Source organism: Dipodomys spectabilis, unplaced genomic scaffold, assembly GCF_019054845.1.
Source record: "Dipodomys spectabilis isolate Male_0828 unplaced genomic scaffold, ASM1905484v1 ptg000059l, whole genome shotgun sequence".
Lineage (NCBI taxonomy): Eukaryota > Metazoa > Chordata > Mammalia > Rodentia > Heteromyidae > Dipodomys > Dipodomys spectabilis.
In genome coordinates, this window is record NW_024870736.1 from 65,934 (window position 1) to 85,974 (window position 20,041).

Here is a 20,041-nt window from a genome sequence, read left to right on the forward strand (position 1 = left end):
TCAACTGGAGAGATCAATAGAAAAGAGCCCAAATAAAACTGACCCATAGAATATAATCAAAGGCAAATTCAATGACCCAAGAACCCAAGTATTCTGTAGCCTCCACTGAGAAACAAACTGCAATTTGACACAATAATTGCATAAAAGATGTCTCATGCAGCAGTTCTTCAGTTTGTCCACGGGAGCACAGGACAGAACCATGAGGTAGGACATCCAGCTTCAGCCACAAAATGAAAACAGATCTGCAGTGAACATGCTCGTCCAAGTATGTATTTCTGAATTAATATTTTAATCAGAATAAATAGACACAGGATTTGAATGAGCTCCCTCTGATAGGTATGTCAAATATGTGAGATTTGTCACTTTTTGTAAAATAAGTCACTCAACCAATCTTTTGCAATATTTAAATCTGTCCCTATTCAACAGCAGTTTGCCTACATTTTTACTTTGAAGATCTTTCTACCCTCCTCCCAACCACAGCATTTATGTAATGTGCGATAGCTTATCCTATTTCATCTCCTTCCTTCTGATAAGTAATCAGTATCCTGATGTTGTTTAGTAGTCCCCTTATTTTTCAAACCTACATTTTTCAAACCTACTTTTATATTTAATTGAAAAAAGTGTCTACATATATAGAGATAACACATAGGTTGTTTGTTCTTATTTTGAATGTCTATAAAAAACAAATTTTGGTCTACTACCTCAACTTATTTTCCTCCCTCAACACCATATTTATATTTAAACCTCACATATGTACCTCTAGTTTATTTATGTTATCACAAAGTATTCAATACACAAATAAAGCTTGTTTTCTCTTTGTTCCTCTTCTTGAGGTGGTTTTTTTTTTTTAATTTTCAAAGGACAGCCGCCAGATCACAGAGTAATATATAATAACTACACACATTCCCAAAAGAATGTTAGATTACTACATCTTCAGTATCTGAGATCGAAAGGATTCTTGTATTTGCTAGTCTGAAGTGCTTGAAATAATATCTGATAGTTACAATTTGCATGTTCTTGTTTACTGATAAAATGGGTTCTTATTTACAGGAAATCCATGTATCATAATCTATCAATCGGCAATTTTTGATGTCTGCCCATTTGTCTTTTTAATAAGAACTGTAAGTCATACATATAAAAATATATAAGCTTGGAGGTGGGAGCACCAGCAGAAGGGTGGGGAAAAGGAGGGCAAAGAGTGGTTAATAGGATCAAAGTTCTTCATAAATTATGAGAATAGAATAAGGAAAACCATCGAAAATGCTTAAAAGGGGAAGGGAAATTAAGAAAGAATTGAGGGGTGAATTTAATCAAAGTACATCATACCCATTTATGGAAATATCACAGTGAAACACCTTTGTAAGAAAAGGTGTTATGGTAATAAAAACAGAAGAAATTTATAAGAATATCACATCTGAAGAATAATAAAAGGATAAACATATGTACTATATTTTCAGAAAGGAGAACACAGTACCAAAAACACAGAAGCCTTCCATGCCCCTATCTGAACACAACTGAATCTTATTTTCATGATTCCAATCCTTACCTTTATAAATTCTCCACATATACATATGAACCCTTAGATGACACATTAACTAATTCTGCCTATTTTCACAACTTTACCTAAATATAATCACATAATGTAAACTTCTTTAGCTTTAACTGCTTAATATAGCTGTTTATATACATTCGTGTTGACACATAAAGTTGGGATCTATTAATTTCTACAGATCTATGACACTAAATGCCAACATGTAAATGTCACAGTTTATTTCTGTTAATATGGTTGGTAATGTGAGTTGGCCCACTTTTCAGCTAGTACTAATAATGTTGTAGAACTCTCATCTCTTTCCTGAGACAAACTCAAGGATGTATCCGCAGTCATATATACAAAAAAGATTTCAGATAGGGCTTTCTACACTTACAGCAGCTTTCCAAGCTCGACAGATCCATCAACGTTTGGTTCTGTTAAACATTTTTCTACTGGATTTCTTTTTTCATATTGAGGCCCTTTAATATGATCAATGTCAATCTTTTTTATTTTGATATTTTTAAGTAGTTGTACAAAGAAGTTGCCATTTAACAAAGGAGTTTATGAATATACTATATCTTGATCAATCTTCCAACACATGAAGAGCAAACAGACTATGTTATTGTATCAGCATAGTGGTAAATGGCAGTTCGTTTTAGTATGATAGACCTTGATCAGGCTCAACTCTCCCCTTCTCAAAACAATTTCAACAAGCTTCACTGTTCCAGTTGGACATATGTAAATAAAGTATTAAGACCATCTTCACCCTCCTTCGACCTCTAGATCAATACTACTAATATCTATTTCTGGACAGGAACATTTTACATTCCCGTCATTCATTTTTAAATATATATCAATTGTTCACTATGATATTTATAGACATGTAAAATATTTTAATCAAATTGGCTCCCTGCTTGTTCTTACCTTTCTTCATCCCCAATATGCCCTATTATTCCAGCAGCATCTAGTGAATTTCATTTAACTATTTTCATTCACAAAAGCAATGTATTTCATTATTATTTACTTTCTAATATTCTATATGCCTCTTCCCTCAATCCTCACAATCCTACAATTAAAAACATGTTATATAAAAACATAATATGTATGCATGTATGTATGTATGATCCTATATGTCTTAACTTTTAGATCTAGCATCCACATATGAGAAAATATGTGACATTTGTCCTTCTGAAAGTGGCTTAAAACATGATCAAAAAAAACATGATCATCACCAGCTCCATCCACTTCCCTGTAAATGGTATAATTTAATTTTTCATATGGCAGAATAATTCTCCATTATGTTATATATGTATCACATTTTCTTAATCTATCCATCAACTGCAAGGTATCTGTGATATTCCCATAGCTTGTCTATTGTGAATAGTGCTTCAATGATCATGAGTTTGCAAGTATCTCCATTGTATCCTAAATTACAACCATTCAGATATATGCCCAAGAGCACCATTGCTAGATAGCGTGGTAATTTTAGTTTGGGCTTTTTTCATGGGGCTTGAACTTGGGGCTTGGGTGCTATCCCTCAGCTCTTCAGCTAAAGGCGAGCGCTCTACCGCTTGAGCCACAGTGCCATTTCCAGTTTTCTAGTGGTTTATTGGAAATATGAGTCTCACGGACTTTCCTGCCCAGGCTGGCTTTGAACCATGATCCTCAGATTTCAGCCTCCTGAGTAGGTAGCTAGGAGTACAGGCATGAGCCACCGGCACCCAGCATAGTTTTGGCTTTTTGAGGAATCTCCATACTAATTTCCATAGTGGTTGTATGAGTTTACATTACTACCAACAGTGTATATGATCCTCACATACGTATTATTCACTTAATTTATTGTAGTCCCTTAACTTTATTTATGGAGGGATTTATTAGGTAAAATTTTACCTTAATGTAGTCAACATTTTTTCTTCTAAAAAATATTTTTAAGGATTCTCATATTTCAGATATTAAATTTTACCAAAGTGATGTCAATGTCCTATATTTGCTGGCAAAATGTTGATTTTTTTTCTCAAATAAATTGTTAGTTCATCAAGACATGAGTTTTGCATTTGATGTGAGGTAGAGCTATATTTTTCCATAGTTGACTGTCTCAGAACAATTAAAGCAGAACCCATCATCATCCTTATTAACAATCACTTCTATTAACAATCACTTAAGTTGCCAAATATGGTTAGAACTATTTCAAAGCTCCCTAATGATCTTCTGCCATTGCTAAGTAATATTAATAACCATACAGTCTTAAATCTTAATGTGTAATAAGGCTGTACCCTTGTACTTATGCTTTGCCTTTTGTAAGATCCATTGTTGTACTTTTCCAAAATATACCAAGCAAGTTCAAGGTCCCAAATTCAAGCCCTAGTACTGAGGACAAATAGATCTGTACTACATTTATATATTATATATTTATAGAATTTCGTCTTTTATATTGTTCTCCTATGAAACATTTTTACACCTTTTTACTCTTTTCAGTCTTTGAATAATATTTGATCATTTTACCCATGAATATCTTGAATATTTTATATAAGATCTATATCGCGTACTTCAAAATTTTAATTTGTACTATGTATAAAAATCTACAGTTTCTTTTTCTTTTCCATTTTCCTTTTGCTTTTTGGTAGTATTGGAGTGTGAATTTTGGATTTGCTTCCAACCAAGAACTCTACCACTTAAGCCACATTCCTAGCCCTTTCTAATTACTTTTTAAAAAGGGTCTTGTGCCCAGGCTAGCCTCGAACCACAATCCTCCTACCTATCTATGCCTCCTGCATAACTGAGGTCACAAAAGTGTACCACCATACTGATTATTTTTTGTTGAAATGGGGGGGAAAATCTTGCTAACATTTTTCTTGGGGTTGGTCTTGGGCCACAGACCTCCAGATCTCCAACTCCAAAGTAGCTGATACTACAGGCATTATGTATTGCACCACGCTGTTAAAATTCTAATTGGTTATCATTTAAGACAGTAATCTTTCTGTATTGTACTAGAATACATTAACTTTAGAAAATTATCTTAAGATTTCTTATATTTCTTTCTCTTTTCTCCTCTGGCAGTAATGGGGTTTTAAATTCACAATCTTGCCTTTCTATGCTCTACCACTTGATCAACTCCTCCAGCTCTATTTTTCACTGGCTGTTTGAAAGATATGGTATAGTAAATTTTTTGTTTTCCTGGCTGGATTTGCCTCAAACAGATCTAAGCCACCTGAATAGCTAGGATTGCAGATATGAGCCACATGTACATGGTAGTCATATTATTTCTAGTAGATCTGGATATTCTATTGATTTTCTTGGTAAACCATAATAACAGATACAAATAAATCAATTTTAGCTCACATTTTCCAACACTTACATCTTTGCACCAAATAGAATTTCCCACATAGTAATTAATTGGACTGGAGACAGTTGATAAGTATGGTTAGGGACTGATTTTGATAGAAATATTTATAATGAGTCATCATTAGTAATAATAGTTGCTATAAAAGCTGGCAGATATCATTTACAGAGTTCAGAAAGCACTTTTCTAATTCTAGTTTGTTAAAGTTTCATTAATATCTCCAAATGTATATTTTATTGTAAAAATGATATAGAGGGTTTACACTTACATAAGTAAGGAAATGAGTACAAATCTTATCAAACATTGTTACCCCCTCCATCGTTTTCTCCTGTTTCCCCCGACCCGCCTCCTGTCTCCTCCCCAAGTTGTAAAGTTCATTTCCAATATAGTGGCTTGTGAGTATCACTGTTTGTTTGTTCACCCTTTGTCCTCTGTCTCACCATTTCTGTGATTTCCCCTTACAATTCACAAATAAGATAAATATAAATGCAAAACAAAGGGTACCAAAATCAAAAGCAGTGTATTTTAATGTCATGGAAATTAAATTATCAACCAATTATTTGCCTATCTTTATTAAGATAACTACATGCAGCCAGGTGGCTGTAGCTTATGTCCGTAATCCTAGCTACTCAAGAGGCTGAGATCTGAGTTCAAAGCCAGCCCAGACAGGAAAGTCCATGAGACTCATCTCCAATTAACCCCAGGAAAACTGGAAGTGGCACTGGGACGCAAAGTGGTAGAGCACTAGACTGAGCAAAAAAGCTTAGGGACAGTACCCAGGCCCAGAATTCAAGACCCATGACCGACCAAAAAAAAAAAAAGGATACCTACGTATTATTTTATCCTATGTCAGTCAACATTGGAGAATACAATACATGTATAATAATAATTAGATAGGACAAAACGATGAATTAAGTTTGCAGTTTGGGTGTGTAACTGTTTTGAACTCACATTTGTCCCTGCAGACAAATATTTAATTATTCTTTATCTGTTCATTAAAAAGAGAAGGCCTGGTAACTGCAAAAAAAAAAAAAAAACCTTCTAAAATGTTTCATTTTAATCTACTTGTGATATGAACACATCTAAACTTAAAAAATGAGCTTGGCAAATGTCATTTTTCTACTCTACGAAACAGACTGTACAAGTCTTTCAGAATTAGGCAACAAGATGCATGTAAAATAATCTGGGACTAAAGGAGGAGACGCTATTCATTTCAGATTTAATTCTATCTAGCATTGTGATTTGTGTAATTTAGCTTCTTGTCTTTAATGTGTCCTACATTTTTTTATTTTAAAAATATCTTGAGTTTGTTCCCCAGGGATACAGTGACTATCTCAAGGCTGTTCATTGTCTTCCTATATTCAATGCTCAGATAGGGTTTTCTGACTGGCCAGCTTTAATGCTTTCCATCCTTTTTTTTTTTTTTTTAAATCATCTATACATAGATCTTCGTGTATAAATGGCCAGTTGAAAGAGATCTCATAACCAATCCATTCACATCCATCCTCCCATGTGTATCTGTTTTCCACACAAGTGTGTGGTGTGTGTGTGTGTGTGTGTGTGTGTGTGTGTGTGTGTGTGTGTGTGTGTGGGCGCGCACGCGCACGTGCCTGAACCAAGGCTTGAACTCAGAATTTTCACTCCATTGTTTCATTCAGGGCTAGCATTCTACAATTTCAGCCAAGCCTCCACGCAGTATTTGTGCTGTTAACTAGAGATAAGAGTCTTGCAAACTTTTTTGCCAGATCTGGCTTTGGACTTCCATCCTCTTAATCTCTACCTCCTGAATAGTTAAGATTATACATATGAGTCACTAGATTCTGGCTGCCACATTATTTTGAAGAATAGTCCACAGGCATTTCAAAAAGTCTTACTAAAATGTCTTTATAAAAAAGTAACACTACAATTACAGCCAGCTAAAAAGTAAAAAAGCTACTTATTTTCAAATCTTTTCTATTTAGATTTCTATTTGGTCTCAAATGTTTTCTCTTTTTTTAAAACATGTTGTGTTGATGCAAAGACACAATGCCTATGTGCCTCTGATCATATAAAAGAATATATATCAACATGAGCTCCAAGAAATAGAAACAAGAGGATTTTTGTTACTATTTTTGTTTTCTTTTCATCGTGTTTGTTCATTAAGTCTTTGGGTGGGTACAAAAATGGAAGACAAAGGGTGATCAAATGAAGCAATGGTATTCACTAGACATAATGTTGAAAATGAACTGTACAACTTGTGGGGGGAGTGGGAGGGAAAAACTGGGAGAGAGCAAGGGAAGGGGTAACACTGTCCAAAAAGAAATGTACTCATTACCTGACTCACATAACTAATCCTTCTGTTTATCACTTTTACAATAACAATATAAATAAATAAATGTGTGCAAGTAGAATCTATACATTACCATTTGCTGATCTTTCATTTCATTTCTTACTGCTATTTCCTCCTACTTTGGTTTTTTTGCAGTTTATTTTTCTTACTTGAAGAAACTGGGACATTTCTCCTAATGCATAGTGTTTGTCAAACTGTGGCAAACAGACTGTTCTAAAATAGAGTGACTGGAAGTGGCGCTGTAGCTCAAGTGGTAGAGTGCTTGCCTTGAGCTGAAGAGCTGAGGGACAGCGCCCAGGCCCAGAGTTCAAGCCCCACAATCGACAAAAAAAAAAAAAAAAAAAAAAAAAAATATATATATATATATATATATATATATATATATATAAAATAGTGTGACTACTGCACACAAAAGTGCACAGTCCATGCAAAGACAACCAAAAGCAAAAGGCAAAAGCACTGACAATATCACAACCTATCCAAAGAATCCAACAAGAGCCAACTGAAATATTTAGAATAGCTGCTTAAAAATCTTCAACAAGCCAGGCTCTGGGGGCTCATGCCTAAAATACTAGCTGCTTAGGAGGCTGAGATCTGAGGATCGCGGTTCAAAGCCAGCCTGAGCAGGAACATCTGTGAGACTCTTATCTCCAATTAACCACCAGAAAACCAGAAGAGGTGCTATGGCTCAGGTGGTAGAGCACTTGCCAGGAACTGAAGAGCTCAGGGATAGCACTTGCCAGGAACTGAAGAGCTCGGGGATACCTCCCAGGCCCAGAGTTCAAGACCCACCAAAAAAAAAAAGTTTCAACATTTTCCAGTTAGCATGCCAAGTATTCTCTTTGAATTCCTATCTCATTCTGCAGATCACATCATGAGTAGTTCATAATTCATACTTTCCCTGTGTAAGTCTGGTCTGTTACATCTCCAAGGTACAACTTTCCAAGTCCCTCTATACTTCCCAGAAATGTAATAGCTGATCAAGAACTGAATTAGATTTAAATCTAAGTCTGGGTAAATCTTTATAGTTAGTACTGTGTCCTTCTATCAGGAAACACATAACTGTGATTGGTCTCACTCTGTGATATTAGTTGGCATTGGAGTGTTCTTACTAGTACTTCATGTCAAAGTATCTCTTGTCCTCTGAGACAATCCCTCAGGAAGGTCCCTATTTCTCAGGAACAAATTGTGTCTCCCTATTACCTCCATTTCTGATGCAGTACAGAATTTTGGGCTGTCAATTGTAACTCTTTACCCATTGTGAGGATCATAGACAGAGCTACTTAGTTATGCTGTAGATTCTGTTTATGGGATTTGATTTCACACTGCTATACCATTTTCTGTTTTGAAAGATGTCCAAACACTATAAAACTACTTCCCCACTACTTTTCTTAAAGAAAAATGTGGCCAGCATTGAACTCATTGATCTTCACACACACACACACACACAGACACACACACACACATACATAGACACGCACGCACGCACGCACGCACGCACACACACACACACACACACACACACACAAAGTACAGCACAACACAGCACAGCAAAGCACAGAATAGTTAGCAAAGTACAAATCAAACTTGCTAATCATGTTTTTCAGATTTCTTCTATCTTTATTCATTTTGTCTCATTAATCCATTGGTCCCTGGTTAAAGTCATTTAAAATCTTCTACTATGGTTATGAGTTCATCAAATTTAATTTTTAATTCTTCAGTATTTTGTTGTGTGTCAGGCATTATAGTACAAAGAAGTTCATAATACATGAGGGTTCTTAGTTGATACGTCATTTATTTCTATTTGTCATATTTTCCATAAATTCTATGCTAATATTAATACTTCTATAACTAACACAGCTGCACTATTATTAATACTATAATTAGTATTGCTCTTGATAACCTTTGCTGGATATATATTCTTCCCAGCCTTCAATTTCAACCTCTGTTGTGATTTTTGTTCAAGTTCTTTAAATATCCAATCTGACAAGTTTCTTTAATTGCTAAGTTTAACCCATTTAAATTTGTGAATGCAAATGCACATGGACCTCAATTTGGGTTTTCTACTTACCAAATTATTTTTTATTTTATTATAACTTCTGTTGACTTGGATCCTTTCTGCATTCCTCCTTCATTACTCCTTCAATTGTCAAGCTATAAATCATACTGCAATCTAAACTAAGTATGTTACCCATTGTTTCTATCTTTTCCCTAAGTTCCGTAACAACTTTAACAGATCTTACCTACTGACTATTCCTTCTAATTATTGGTTATTTTATTTATTTTTATTTTTATTAGTTATATTATTAGTTATTTTCAGATTTCATGTTTTCTCCACAACTGAGTATACTGTCATAGTTCTTTCACATAGTTTTTCATACTGATCAGTTTCTTTTGCCCTATAACCACTTTTTTTCCTATTGAAATGTATGCTACAATGACTAAAATAATGATTATAAAGATTATAAAATAATAGAAAGACAGTGAAACCATATAATCTTTAATATTATACGTAGAATGACATAACTACCTAAAAAAATTCTTATTCAAGCTAGGAATCGTTCTAGAGTGCTTGCCTAGCATGCATGAGGCCCTGGGTTCAATTCCTTGATACCACATAAAATAAAAAAGTCAGTCAATAAATTGTAATTTAAAAACAAATTCCTATTCAAACAGGAATAAAAAGGATGAAGAAAAATTACCTTAAGAGTTAAGATTAGACCAGATTTCATACCAGTACTTCAGTTGAAGACAGGAATTCAGAAACCAGCAACCTCTTCCCCTCCCCATTCACTATTCGTGAGTAGAAGCTTCCTTAGGGTCATGAGCAACTGATAAGCAGTCCCAGGAAAACAGCAGAATGTGTAGACTAGGCAATGGACTCAGGATTTGTGCTCCAGTTTCAGTTAAGCCATCAACTGATTGTACAATATTGGGAAGGTAATTAAGTCTTTTAGAATTCAGAATTCTTATGCTCCAAATCTACCCTAGAAGGATTTTATTAAAACAATATGTAAAAATACTTTATCAAACTGTAAGGAGGTTGTAATCATTACATGCCTGCATTATATTTTTTAACTATAAATTAGAACATACAGTAACATTATCCAACTAAATGATCAATGCATGCTACCTGCTAAATTGGACTATACCCAAAACAAGTATGAAGGAAAGCAAGGGCTAGTTCCCGCCAACTTCTTTTTCAACCTCTCTTCTAGCCTGGATTGGCCCATTAAAACACTAGCGTGCACTTCATAGCCTTCATTGACTCTTTAGTGACACACAGATTTACACGTCAGTATGTATTTTCCTTCCTAATTTCTTTTTCTTTTTTTTTTTATTGGTTGTGGGGCCTGAACTCTGGGCATGAGCACTGTCCTTCAGCTTTTCAGCTCAAGGCTAGTGCTCTACCACTTGAGCCACAGTACCATTTCCTGCTTTTTCTGCTTATCCGGTGCTAAGGAATCCAATCCAGGGCCTCATACATGCAAAGCAAGCACTCTACCACTGAGCCACCTTCCCAGCCCCTCCTTCCTAATTTCTTTAACAAGGTAAGCCACATTGAGCACCTGGTTCAATTCCATGACCTGGATGTCATATTACAGGCATAACAACTCCTCTTACAGATTAATTCTAAGTGTAACTCTATTACTTCATTGTATTTTGTAGCCTCTGACCTATCTTTGTTCATTATCTCGCAGTTTACTAATTCATTTATTTTTTTATTAGTAGTTATTATTCCTAACTTAAGAGAGCTGTCAGCTATTCTACCCAGTTAGAATGTTAATTTAAGCTCCTGTGAGGTCTAGTTCTGCTGGCCTTTCTGTGAAAGGCAAATCTTATAGTTAGTTATATTATCATAGACTCAGGAGATAGAGCATATCCTGAGGCAAACAGAAAGAAAAGAGGAAATCTCTTGGTACATGACTTCTTTAATGCAACAAAACAATGTTTATTTATTATCCAAAAGATCCAATGCTTTGGGCTTTTTAATAAGAGCCTATTTAGCTGGTATTTTTAAGAGGGAAAATTGTGACCATACTAACTTCTCTGTCCCAAAAACGAGAAGAAAATTGCCATAAGTGAAATACTGTCTGAGCCTACTGTAATCTCATCTGCTTCTTACCATAAAGACAGAGATGGTCTTTAAAATATTTGAATGAGGAATTTGTGGTTGCAATAAGTTTTTCAGGATATGGATGCAGGCTTTTTAGGGATTTTCATACTTTTCGAAGAAAAAAGATGTACATAATATGTTAAGATAGCATCTAACAAAGTAAGAAGTTGAGTGTTTTTGAAAATAACCAAAATAACAGACTACCTGATCAAAAAGGTTCTCTAATGATCCAGAAACACACATGAAGAACACCAGCAAAACAGGGGAAGGGGGAAATAAATACCTTAGGGACAAGAACGCAATTCACAGTCCAAGCCAATATCTTTTTAAGTCCCCTAAGGTACAGAAGGGGTTCATTAATCTCCAACACCATGAAAACATAATTAACTTCTAGTGACTGATGACTAGAATAACCTGAGCGCAGATGTCAATCTTATGAGGTCAGTCATCTTGGATTAAGGTACAACTGGAGTCATGGAAAATCCATTTATAACAGGTAAAAAGAGAAAAGCAGATCTGTACTGAGAGAAAGAATGACAAAAGGGAAAACAGAGGTCTACTGATTTCTGTAATTACTAATACAACAAATCAGACACTGACAGTACTGTGAACAATGGCTATCATGAAAGGTGATTCACTAAATCAAAATATCAGCAAGGGCAACACTACTGGTATCACTGAAACAGCCTTCAGTGACAACATCATAAAATGTCCATGATGTCATGATATACATTTTACAACTCACCTCATGCTTAGAGAAGAGCCGAACACCCTCTAGCTGGTGGAAAACTGGATAATGCTGAGAATCAATCTGGTCTCGACGGTAAACATCGCCCACCACCAGGAAGGCATCCAGTCCTGCATGCAGTAAGTCCCACTGGTGAGCCGATGTGTGTGCTCTCAGCATGTAAGTTTGATTCAGGTAATAGTTGTCCCCCTTCTTCCTGCTGGGGTGGTCAGCCGGGATGAGCAAGCTGTCAAAGTTCTGCCAGGTGGTAACCACTGGAGAAAGGTTATCATAAACAGAGAATAGTGGGGTTCTAGAGCGGCCCATATACTGCTTGTAGAAGTGTTCCTTCACCCTCTCCTTTATCAGCCACAGAGGGTGGTGTTGCTGGTTGTGCAGGTTCTTGCCCACCCTGGAGAGAACCTTACGGGAGAGGTTGCTGTGGTCATCCTGAAGATAGGATTTTCCCAGAAGTTCCACCACACTACCAGATGCCGCTTGGGCAGCACACTCTGCTGTAGGCTTACTGGAGCCCCAGGCCTGATGCTGATAGCTTCTGTAGGCATGACTAGCCTTCCTTGCCAGGCAGATGTAGACACAGATAACTCTCCTAAGAGCTGAGCAAACCATTGCAGAAATGTCTCACAGATTCTGGAAGAGAACACATGCACAAGTTTTCTTCTGTGGGTAACAAGTGTGTCCTTTGTGCCTCCCACCAGCTTGCCATTTCCCTCCAGACATGTCCCACTATCACCTCCAGACAAGGTTAATTTATAAAACCACCTGACAGAGATTTTCAAAACTTATGTTGAAAATTAAAGTAGTATCTGACAGTATTAGAGAACTTTAAGTAGTAATGAGGGCATAAGGGTACTTTGTCCTCAGATTACTCTTGTTACCACAAGAGCAGGTCAGTTGGTCCCCCATCTCTGGTCTCTGCCAAGATTTTCACTCCCCATCTCTGGTCTCTGCCAAGATTTTCACTCAATGCTTCCACCTTGATCTTTAGACTCCCAGAACCAGAACTCTGAGGAATGTTTTTTTTTTTTTCCTTTATAAATTCTGTGATCCCATTATAGCCACAGAAAACTGACTAAAGTGCAAGGATCACTAAGGTCATTTTTAGTGCCTTAATCTCTATTGGTCCTTTTCTTATCATCTAAACTTGTTTTGTGGTAGATTTTTCTTTCACCATGCTGTGTATTCCAAACTCCTCATGTGGGATGATACTTTAAATGTGACAACTTCCTTTTATTTTTACTACATTCTAAAACCAAAAAGTTCTAAAAGGATCACCTAAAAGCATATATCCACCTACCTGGACACTAACAAAGATCCCATTGATGAAAGAATGCACATGACCAATCACACAGGCATCTGAAGAGAAAAATGTAGCAACTAGCCATATTTCACTATCTCCCATCTGGTCTCATAATGACAAAGTTCTGTTTGCCTGTATTAGCAGATTTTGGATTTTATCACAAGACCATTACTCACAATACTATTTCTAAAACATCTTAAAGTATATCCCTTTAAGAAGTAGTGATCTTTAGATAATATTTAAAGAGCAGATGGGGAAAAAGTAAATAGAAAAACAAGAATAATAATACTTTGTATTGAATTTCCAATACAAAGTGATAGACTGCATTGAATCTATTTTTATTAATGCAAATCATATCTGTATTATATATGGTTATATTTCAATTATATCCTTGCTTGGTAAAAAAAGCAAATTTCTAGTACTTACAAAAACTATACAAAGCACAGGATTGAACTTACTATAGAAGGGACAAAGAACTGACAGAAGACAAGTACTAACACAGATTTAGAAAACTAAATAAATAAAGCCAGATTTGATTAATGATTCTAGTACTAGGAAGGCTGGGGCATGAGGATTGAAAATTCAAAGCAAGCCTTGGCTACACAGTGAAACTTTTAGCTCAAAAAAGAGAAAGAGGGAAAAGGAGAAAGAGAGGAAAGAAAAAGCAAAGGAGAGGAAGGGAAATAAAAGACAAAAGAAAGCAAAATAGAAAAAGAGAAGGTAAAATATGCCAAGAATTTAATAAGATCACCAAATTCCACAGGTAAAAGTCTCTAGCTTAGACTTCATTTCTAAGATAATATGACAAAGACTCAAATGTAGCTGTCCAAACTCTAATACTGCTAGCATTAAAACAATAGCAAATGCTTCTGTACTGCTAATACCTCATTTATCCCCCATATACAGAAACCAGTTTTAAATCCCTGAAGGATCTCAGAAATGAGAATCAATGGAAATCATATCCTACCATATATAAATAATTTAACCTTATAAACATAAATCACTAAACTCTAGCTGCTAAAATGTGGAATTTTTACCTACTGAGCAACTTAAAAACATACAACTCTGTAGCTGTCCTAATTCAAGCCCATGTTATCATGTCAACTAGTTACAAGTAGTCACAGCAATCATCTGCATTAGCAGAGAACTATGTTGCTCCAAGTGACATCCCAAAAGCTTACTGCCATGTGACTGCCAGCTTACTGGCAGCACAAATACCCAAATCAAAATCAGAAAACCTAACTCCAAATTAAATTGCTGTGTTCTTCTGCTTAAAAGCCTAAACACAGAACCTTTGTCCAAGACAATCATGTGAGAAATTTTCAAAGGTGATTAGGGACTTGGAATTTATTTGTTTATGGCATTATTTTGTCAAAATGGCTTCAAAACTGTTTTGGGCTGAGACTCAACAGAAATCCATCTTTTTTTCTTTCCTTGTTCAGCAGTGTTACTACAGTGGATAGGAATTTAAAAATGCATGACCAGCTTACACATCTTAGCCCAAAGAACAGTTAGGTTGTTAATTATCCAACTCAGTACTCTCAGTGAGATAAAAGAAAGCATTTCTTCCTTCCAAATACATGTGCTGTTCCACAAAGTTCTAGATTGTTCTGGAAACATTTCTATGCAATTATTTTTGTTACTAGCTATACATTTCTTTCTCAGTTTTTAGGTCCTCACACACATCTGAATTCAAGGTTCCTACACATATATCCCAACCTCACCTCTCTTCACTGCTCTCCTCACATAATCCACAGCTTATAAAGAAGTTTAACTTTCTTATGCTCATTTTCAGATCTTTTATCTATTCACTCAGACCCTGCTAATATCCCCAATGTCATTCTTCCCACCCAAATAGCTATTTGTTCTTTGTATTCTCATCTCATAGAAAGAAGATTAATGACAAGGATAGCTTTTTGTTTCCATCTTTGAAGTGAAGTCTTTTCCTGCTGCCTCTTATCAAATTTCTTTATAAGAATTAAGTCATCTAGAAATATCTAAGAGACCCAGGGAGATAGCAATTCCTATTTCCATTCTAGAGTACTCTTCCACTTCACTCTTTCTGCATTCCTAACTATTTTAAGTAAATTAAAGCCCATACAGACCAAGTGATCACCCCAAAATCTTACACTTTACATCCTATACCATTACATAAGTTTGAGAACTCAGCAATTCAAGTACTTCTCAAAAGACTGAAGACTTTTCAATTCCTTCCCCATCGTTATCTTCTATTTATCTGAATAATTCAGACCATACATCAACCTACTTTAAACACATACCTTTTAAACACACAAATAAATAAGCTAAAAAAGTTAATTACCGAGCTAGGAATGAGGCTTAGTGGTAGAATGCTTGCCTAGCATGCCTGAAGACCTAGGTTCAATTCCTCAGTAGCACATAAACAAAAAAGGCTGGAAATGGCATTGTAGCTCAAATGGTAGAGTGCTAGCCTTGAGCAAAAGAAGCTCAGTGACAGGACATAGGCCCTGAGTTCAAGCCCCAGGACTGAAAAAAAAATTACCTTATATATGAGAAGTGAAATAAAAATGTAAACAAACAAAATATGTGAGCCAAGGGCCAAATCCACTATAACCTCTTTGGTGAAATAAAGCATATTGGAATACAGCAAAGGCAATTATTTTATAAACTGTGTATGGTGTTTGGTTTGGTTTTGTGACACAAAGGCAGGATTAAGTACTTGCCATACAAAGAATAACACTTAAAGCCTAAAACACTGTCTAGTCCTTCAATAAAAACATTTACCAAATTCTATTTCAACTTAATAAAATCTTCATAGTCACAAATACATGTGAACTAGAGAACCACAAAAAGTAACAAGAATAAATGTAGATAGTATTTTGGAACTGGTACAAAGAGCACAGAGAAGATGACCATGAGAAAAGTCAACCTAATACAGCAGGCCACAGGACAGATTGTAGAAATGTTCACCTGGGTTGCTTGGAAAGTGACCCTCTGAGGTACTGTATGGACATATTATTTGATCTTTCTGGTCATCAAACTCTTTATTATAAAACAGAAAAAGTGCCAGGAGCTGGTGGCTCACATCTGTAACCCTAGCTAGCTACTAAGGAGGCTGAGATCTGAGGATCACAGTTCAAAACTAGCCTGAGCAGGAAAGTTTGTGAGACTCTTATCTCCAATAAACCATGAGAAAATCCAAAGTGGTACTATAGCTCAAGTGGAATAGCGTTCACCTTGAACTGAAGAGTTGAGGGACAGCACTCAGACCCACAGTTCAAGCCTCATGACTGACAAAACACCAACACAACAGTAATATTTAAAGAATTAAACTAGATCCTGCTCCTAAGAACTCCTAGTCTAGTGTGTAAGAGATGACTTAGAATTAAAAGTGACCCAGAGATTGCACAGATCAGGCAACAGAAAAAACAGCAAAATGTACACTGAGATAAAGAACACAAAATGAGCTGGGTGTCCATGGCTCACGCCTGTAATCCTAGCTACTCAAAATGCTGAGATCTGAGGATAGCGGTTCAAAGCCAGCCCCAGGAAACTCTGTGAGACTCTTATCTCCAATAAACCACTCACAAAACCGGAAGTGGTGCTGTGGCTCAAGTGGTAGAGTGCTTGCCTTGAGCTGAAGAGGGACAGCACCCATGCCCAGAGTTCAAGCCCCACAACTGGCCAAAAAAATAGGAACATAAAATGAGTATCTCACGTGTCATTCAGATCATCTATATAAGTAGCTGTAGAAAAACTAGACAAAAGGAAGTATGAATGAGATAGTCATGTTTTAATTTACATGAAAAAAATAAAGTAAGATTTGGAAGTAAAGAGTTTATTTCTAGAAATGGAATGAATTTGTTTAGAGATAAGAGGTTATATAACAATGTATAGGACTATAATAGAAGAGTGTAAATATAAGAGAGAATAGAAAGAGTAAGACAATAGAGAACAAAAGAGTATAGTATCACAAAGTCTGCAAAGGAAAATATATACAAGGAAAAACACAAATACTACTCTATGTACAAGGCTTAAGATACTGACTTATCATTAGTTATTTTGTCATCATGCTACATTATGCAATTTGAGCTTAGTATACACAAATGGGCATACACAAGCTTGTATGCACACATGTACATATACACACACACATACACACACCTTCTTATATTAATCTAGACTCTGAGTATAGCCTACCACTATATCTGACAGTAAGAGAAAGAGAGAGGCAAAAGAAATAGAAGAAGAGGAAGGATAGAGCAAACTTGGTCAGCAGGATCAAACACAAGGTGAGTAGGCAGAGGCAGCCACGTTAAGAACTATTTAACACTAAAGTTAAAAAAAAAACTAGGAAATAGGCAGAAATATATGCAAGCCATGTATCTGATAAGAACTTAATACATAAAATATTTAAGAAATACAAATAATAGTAGGAAAACAAGCACCCCAACTTTTAAATGGGAAAATGATATGAATAGACATTTGTCAAAAGACATAAATGGCCAGCAAGATATACAAAAATGCTCAAAATCACTAGACATCAGAGAAATACAACTTAAAACCACAATGAGCTATCTGCTTACATTTGTTCAAATGGCTATTATCAAAAGGACAAAAAAAATAGCAAGTGGTAGAGAGGATATAAACACACACACACACACACACACACTCTCTCTCTCTCTCTCTCTCTCTCTCTCTCTCTCTCTCTCTCTCTCTCTCTCTGTTGGTAATGATGTTTAGTTAGTTACAGTTTGGGGCACATTAAGAATGCTTTAGCCAGAAGTTGATAACTCATGCTTGTAAGCTACTCAGGAGTCTGAGATTCAGAAGATTTCACCTCTATACTAGCCTGAGTAGAAAAATCCATGAAATTCCATTTCAAATTAATGAGTAAAAAGCCAAGCTAAAGGCATGGCTCAGGTGGTAGAGCACCATCACAGCAAGCCGAGCTAACACAAAGCCTGAGTTCAAACTTCAGTACCATCAAAAAAGAAGGAAAAAAGAGAACATTGTAAGCTTTTTAAAATGAATTTTTCTGTTTGAATGAATGAATTTTGTAACTCAACAGTCTTCTCAGTCTCCCTCATTCTTCTGTGCTAGGGAAACTTCACAAACTAATGGTTTCTGTAAACCATAACTAGCTTTCTTAAAAAAACACCTTTGGTAAGCGTCCATGACTTAGACAAGGTTACCAAAAGTGAAAGAGTAATTCTACAACCCCTAACAGAGTACTTAGCTTCTACTGAGAATAAATGAAGTTTGGCTCTATCGGTACATACACATTTTAATCTACTAAGGAAGAGGAGGGAAATGGTAGGATTCTATTAACGTTTTTATTATTATTCTCTTAAAGTAATGTACAAAAAGAGTTGCCATTTAACAGAGCTGTTTATGAATAGAATATCTTGATCAATGTCACCCCTTTCAACATTCTCACCTATCCTTCCCCTACTCACCCCTTCCCTAACTGTTCTTAATTTTATAGAATACACACTGAATTCTTATCTGCATTTTCCCCCTTTTCTCCTCTTCATTTGTCTACTTTTCTCCCCACCCCTTCCAATTACTCACTTCCTAGTGTTTTATTTTGCTGAACTTGTATTAACATTTACTTACAAAAAAGCAAAGAGAAAGCATGTTTTTGTTCCCCTCGACCAGCATAAATACAAAGAAAAAGTCTATAAAAAGGCAATATGCTCTATTACTGGTAAGAGTGATTGATAAAAGCTTTCTAGAAAGCAATTTAGCCCTTTGATAGGATAATGATCCACCTAGGACTTTATCACAAAGAAATAGTGTAAATGAAGACAAAGTAAACACAAAGAAGCTTCATTTCAGTACTAAGTGTAGTGAAAAATTATAAACGAAAACGTCCTAAAACAAGAGAATGATTAAGCAAATTATAGTAGAACCATACAATAAAATAAGCAGTGATTAAATATAAAGTTTCAATATGGTTATATACTTAAAACATTCTAATTAACATAAAGTTATACATATATGATCTTACCTACATACATATATTATCTACTTATAAACCTATGTCTGATATATATAAGTAAAAAACCTATTTCAAACTTATCAAGTTGAGCTCAAAACATTTTAATATCTTGTATTAAACCTACATACAACAAGGATAAATGCTAGTGTAAATATAACTTTGCTAAGCATAGTTAAATAAAGTATTGAATGACCAGTAAATTTTTAAAACAATGCAGGTAGAATGCTTAGAATAGAAAACTTCTTTATTTCTAGTTATCTTTCCCTACCTGTAAGTCAACTGTCACAGGAGCCACACTTACCACCCAATGCCATTTTCCTAAAACACTTAGGTTTCCTAGGAAATTAGTAATACCTAATCCTATTGCAGGTGTATGTTTCTCAATTATACCCATGAAAGAAAGTCTTAATACCTGATAAAGTGTTATTTTACACTTTAGGAAAAAAAAACATGCATTTCCAGTAAAAATATTCATTAAAACAGTTCAAACCTATCAATATATGCAGTTCATTATATGGGTCTGCTAAAAGATCATAAAGATTACTACCTTAATAAACACCAAATTCAATCTGGACAAATAAATAATGGCCCCATATTTCATTCTCCAGTAATGGGCCAAGCTCATGGCAGAGAGCCTTTGGAAAGGCTATCCATTGTCTTGGCCAAGCACTTCACCTGTATTGAGTTATCACA

The 20,041-nt window shown here is 35.5% G+C and overlaps 1 protein-coding gene across 1 annotated transcript in view; it reads right to left on the reverse strand.

The window, feature by feature from the left end:
• Window positions 1-20,041, reverse strand: part of LOC122108389 (phenylalanine--tRNA ligase, mitochondrial-like) — a gene marked incomplete at its 3' end in the record, with an annotated part of 131,989 nt that overhangs the window by 41,042 nt on the left and 70,906 nt on the right. The window contains exon 2 of the mRNA XM_042680309.1: window positions 12,063-12,695. Coding sequence (XP_042536243.1) covers window positions 12,063-12,674 — 612 coding nt within the window. The remainder of the gene's footprint in view (window positions 1-12,062; window positions 12,696-20,041) is intronic.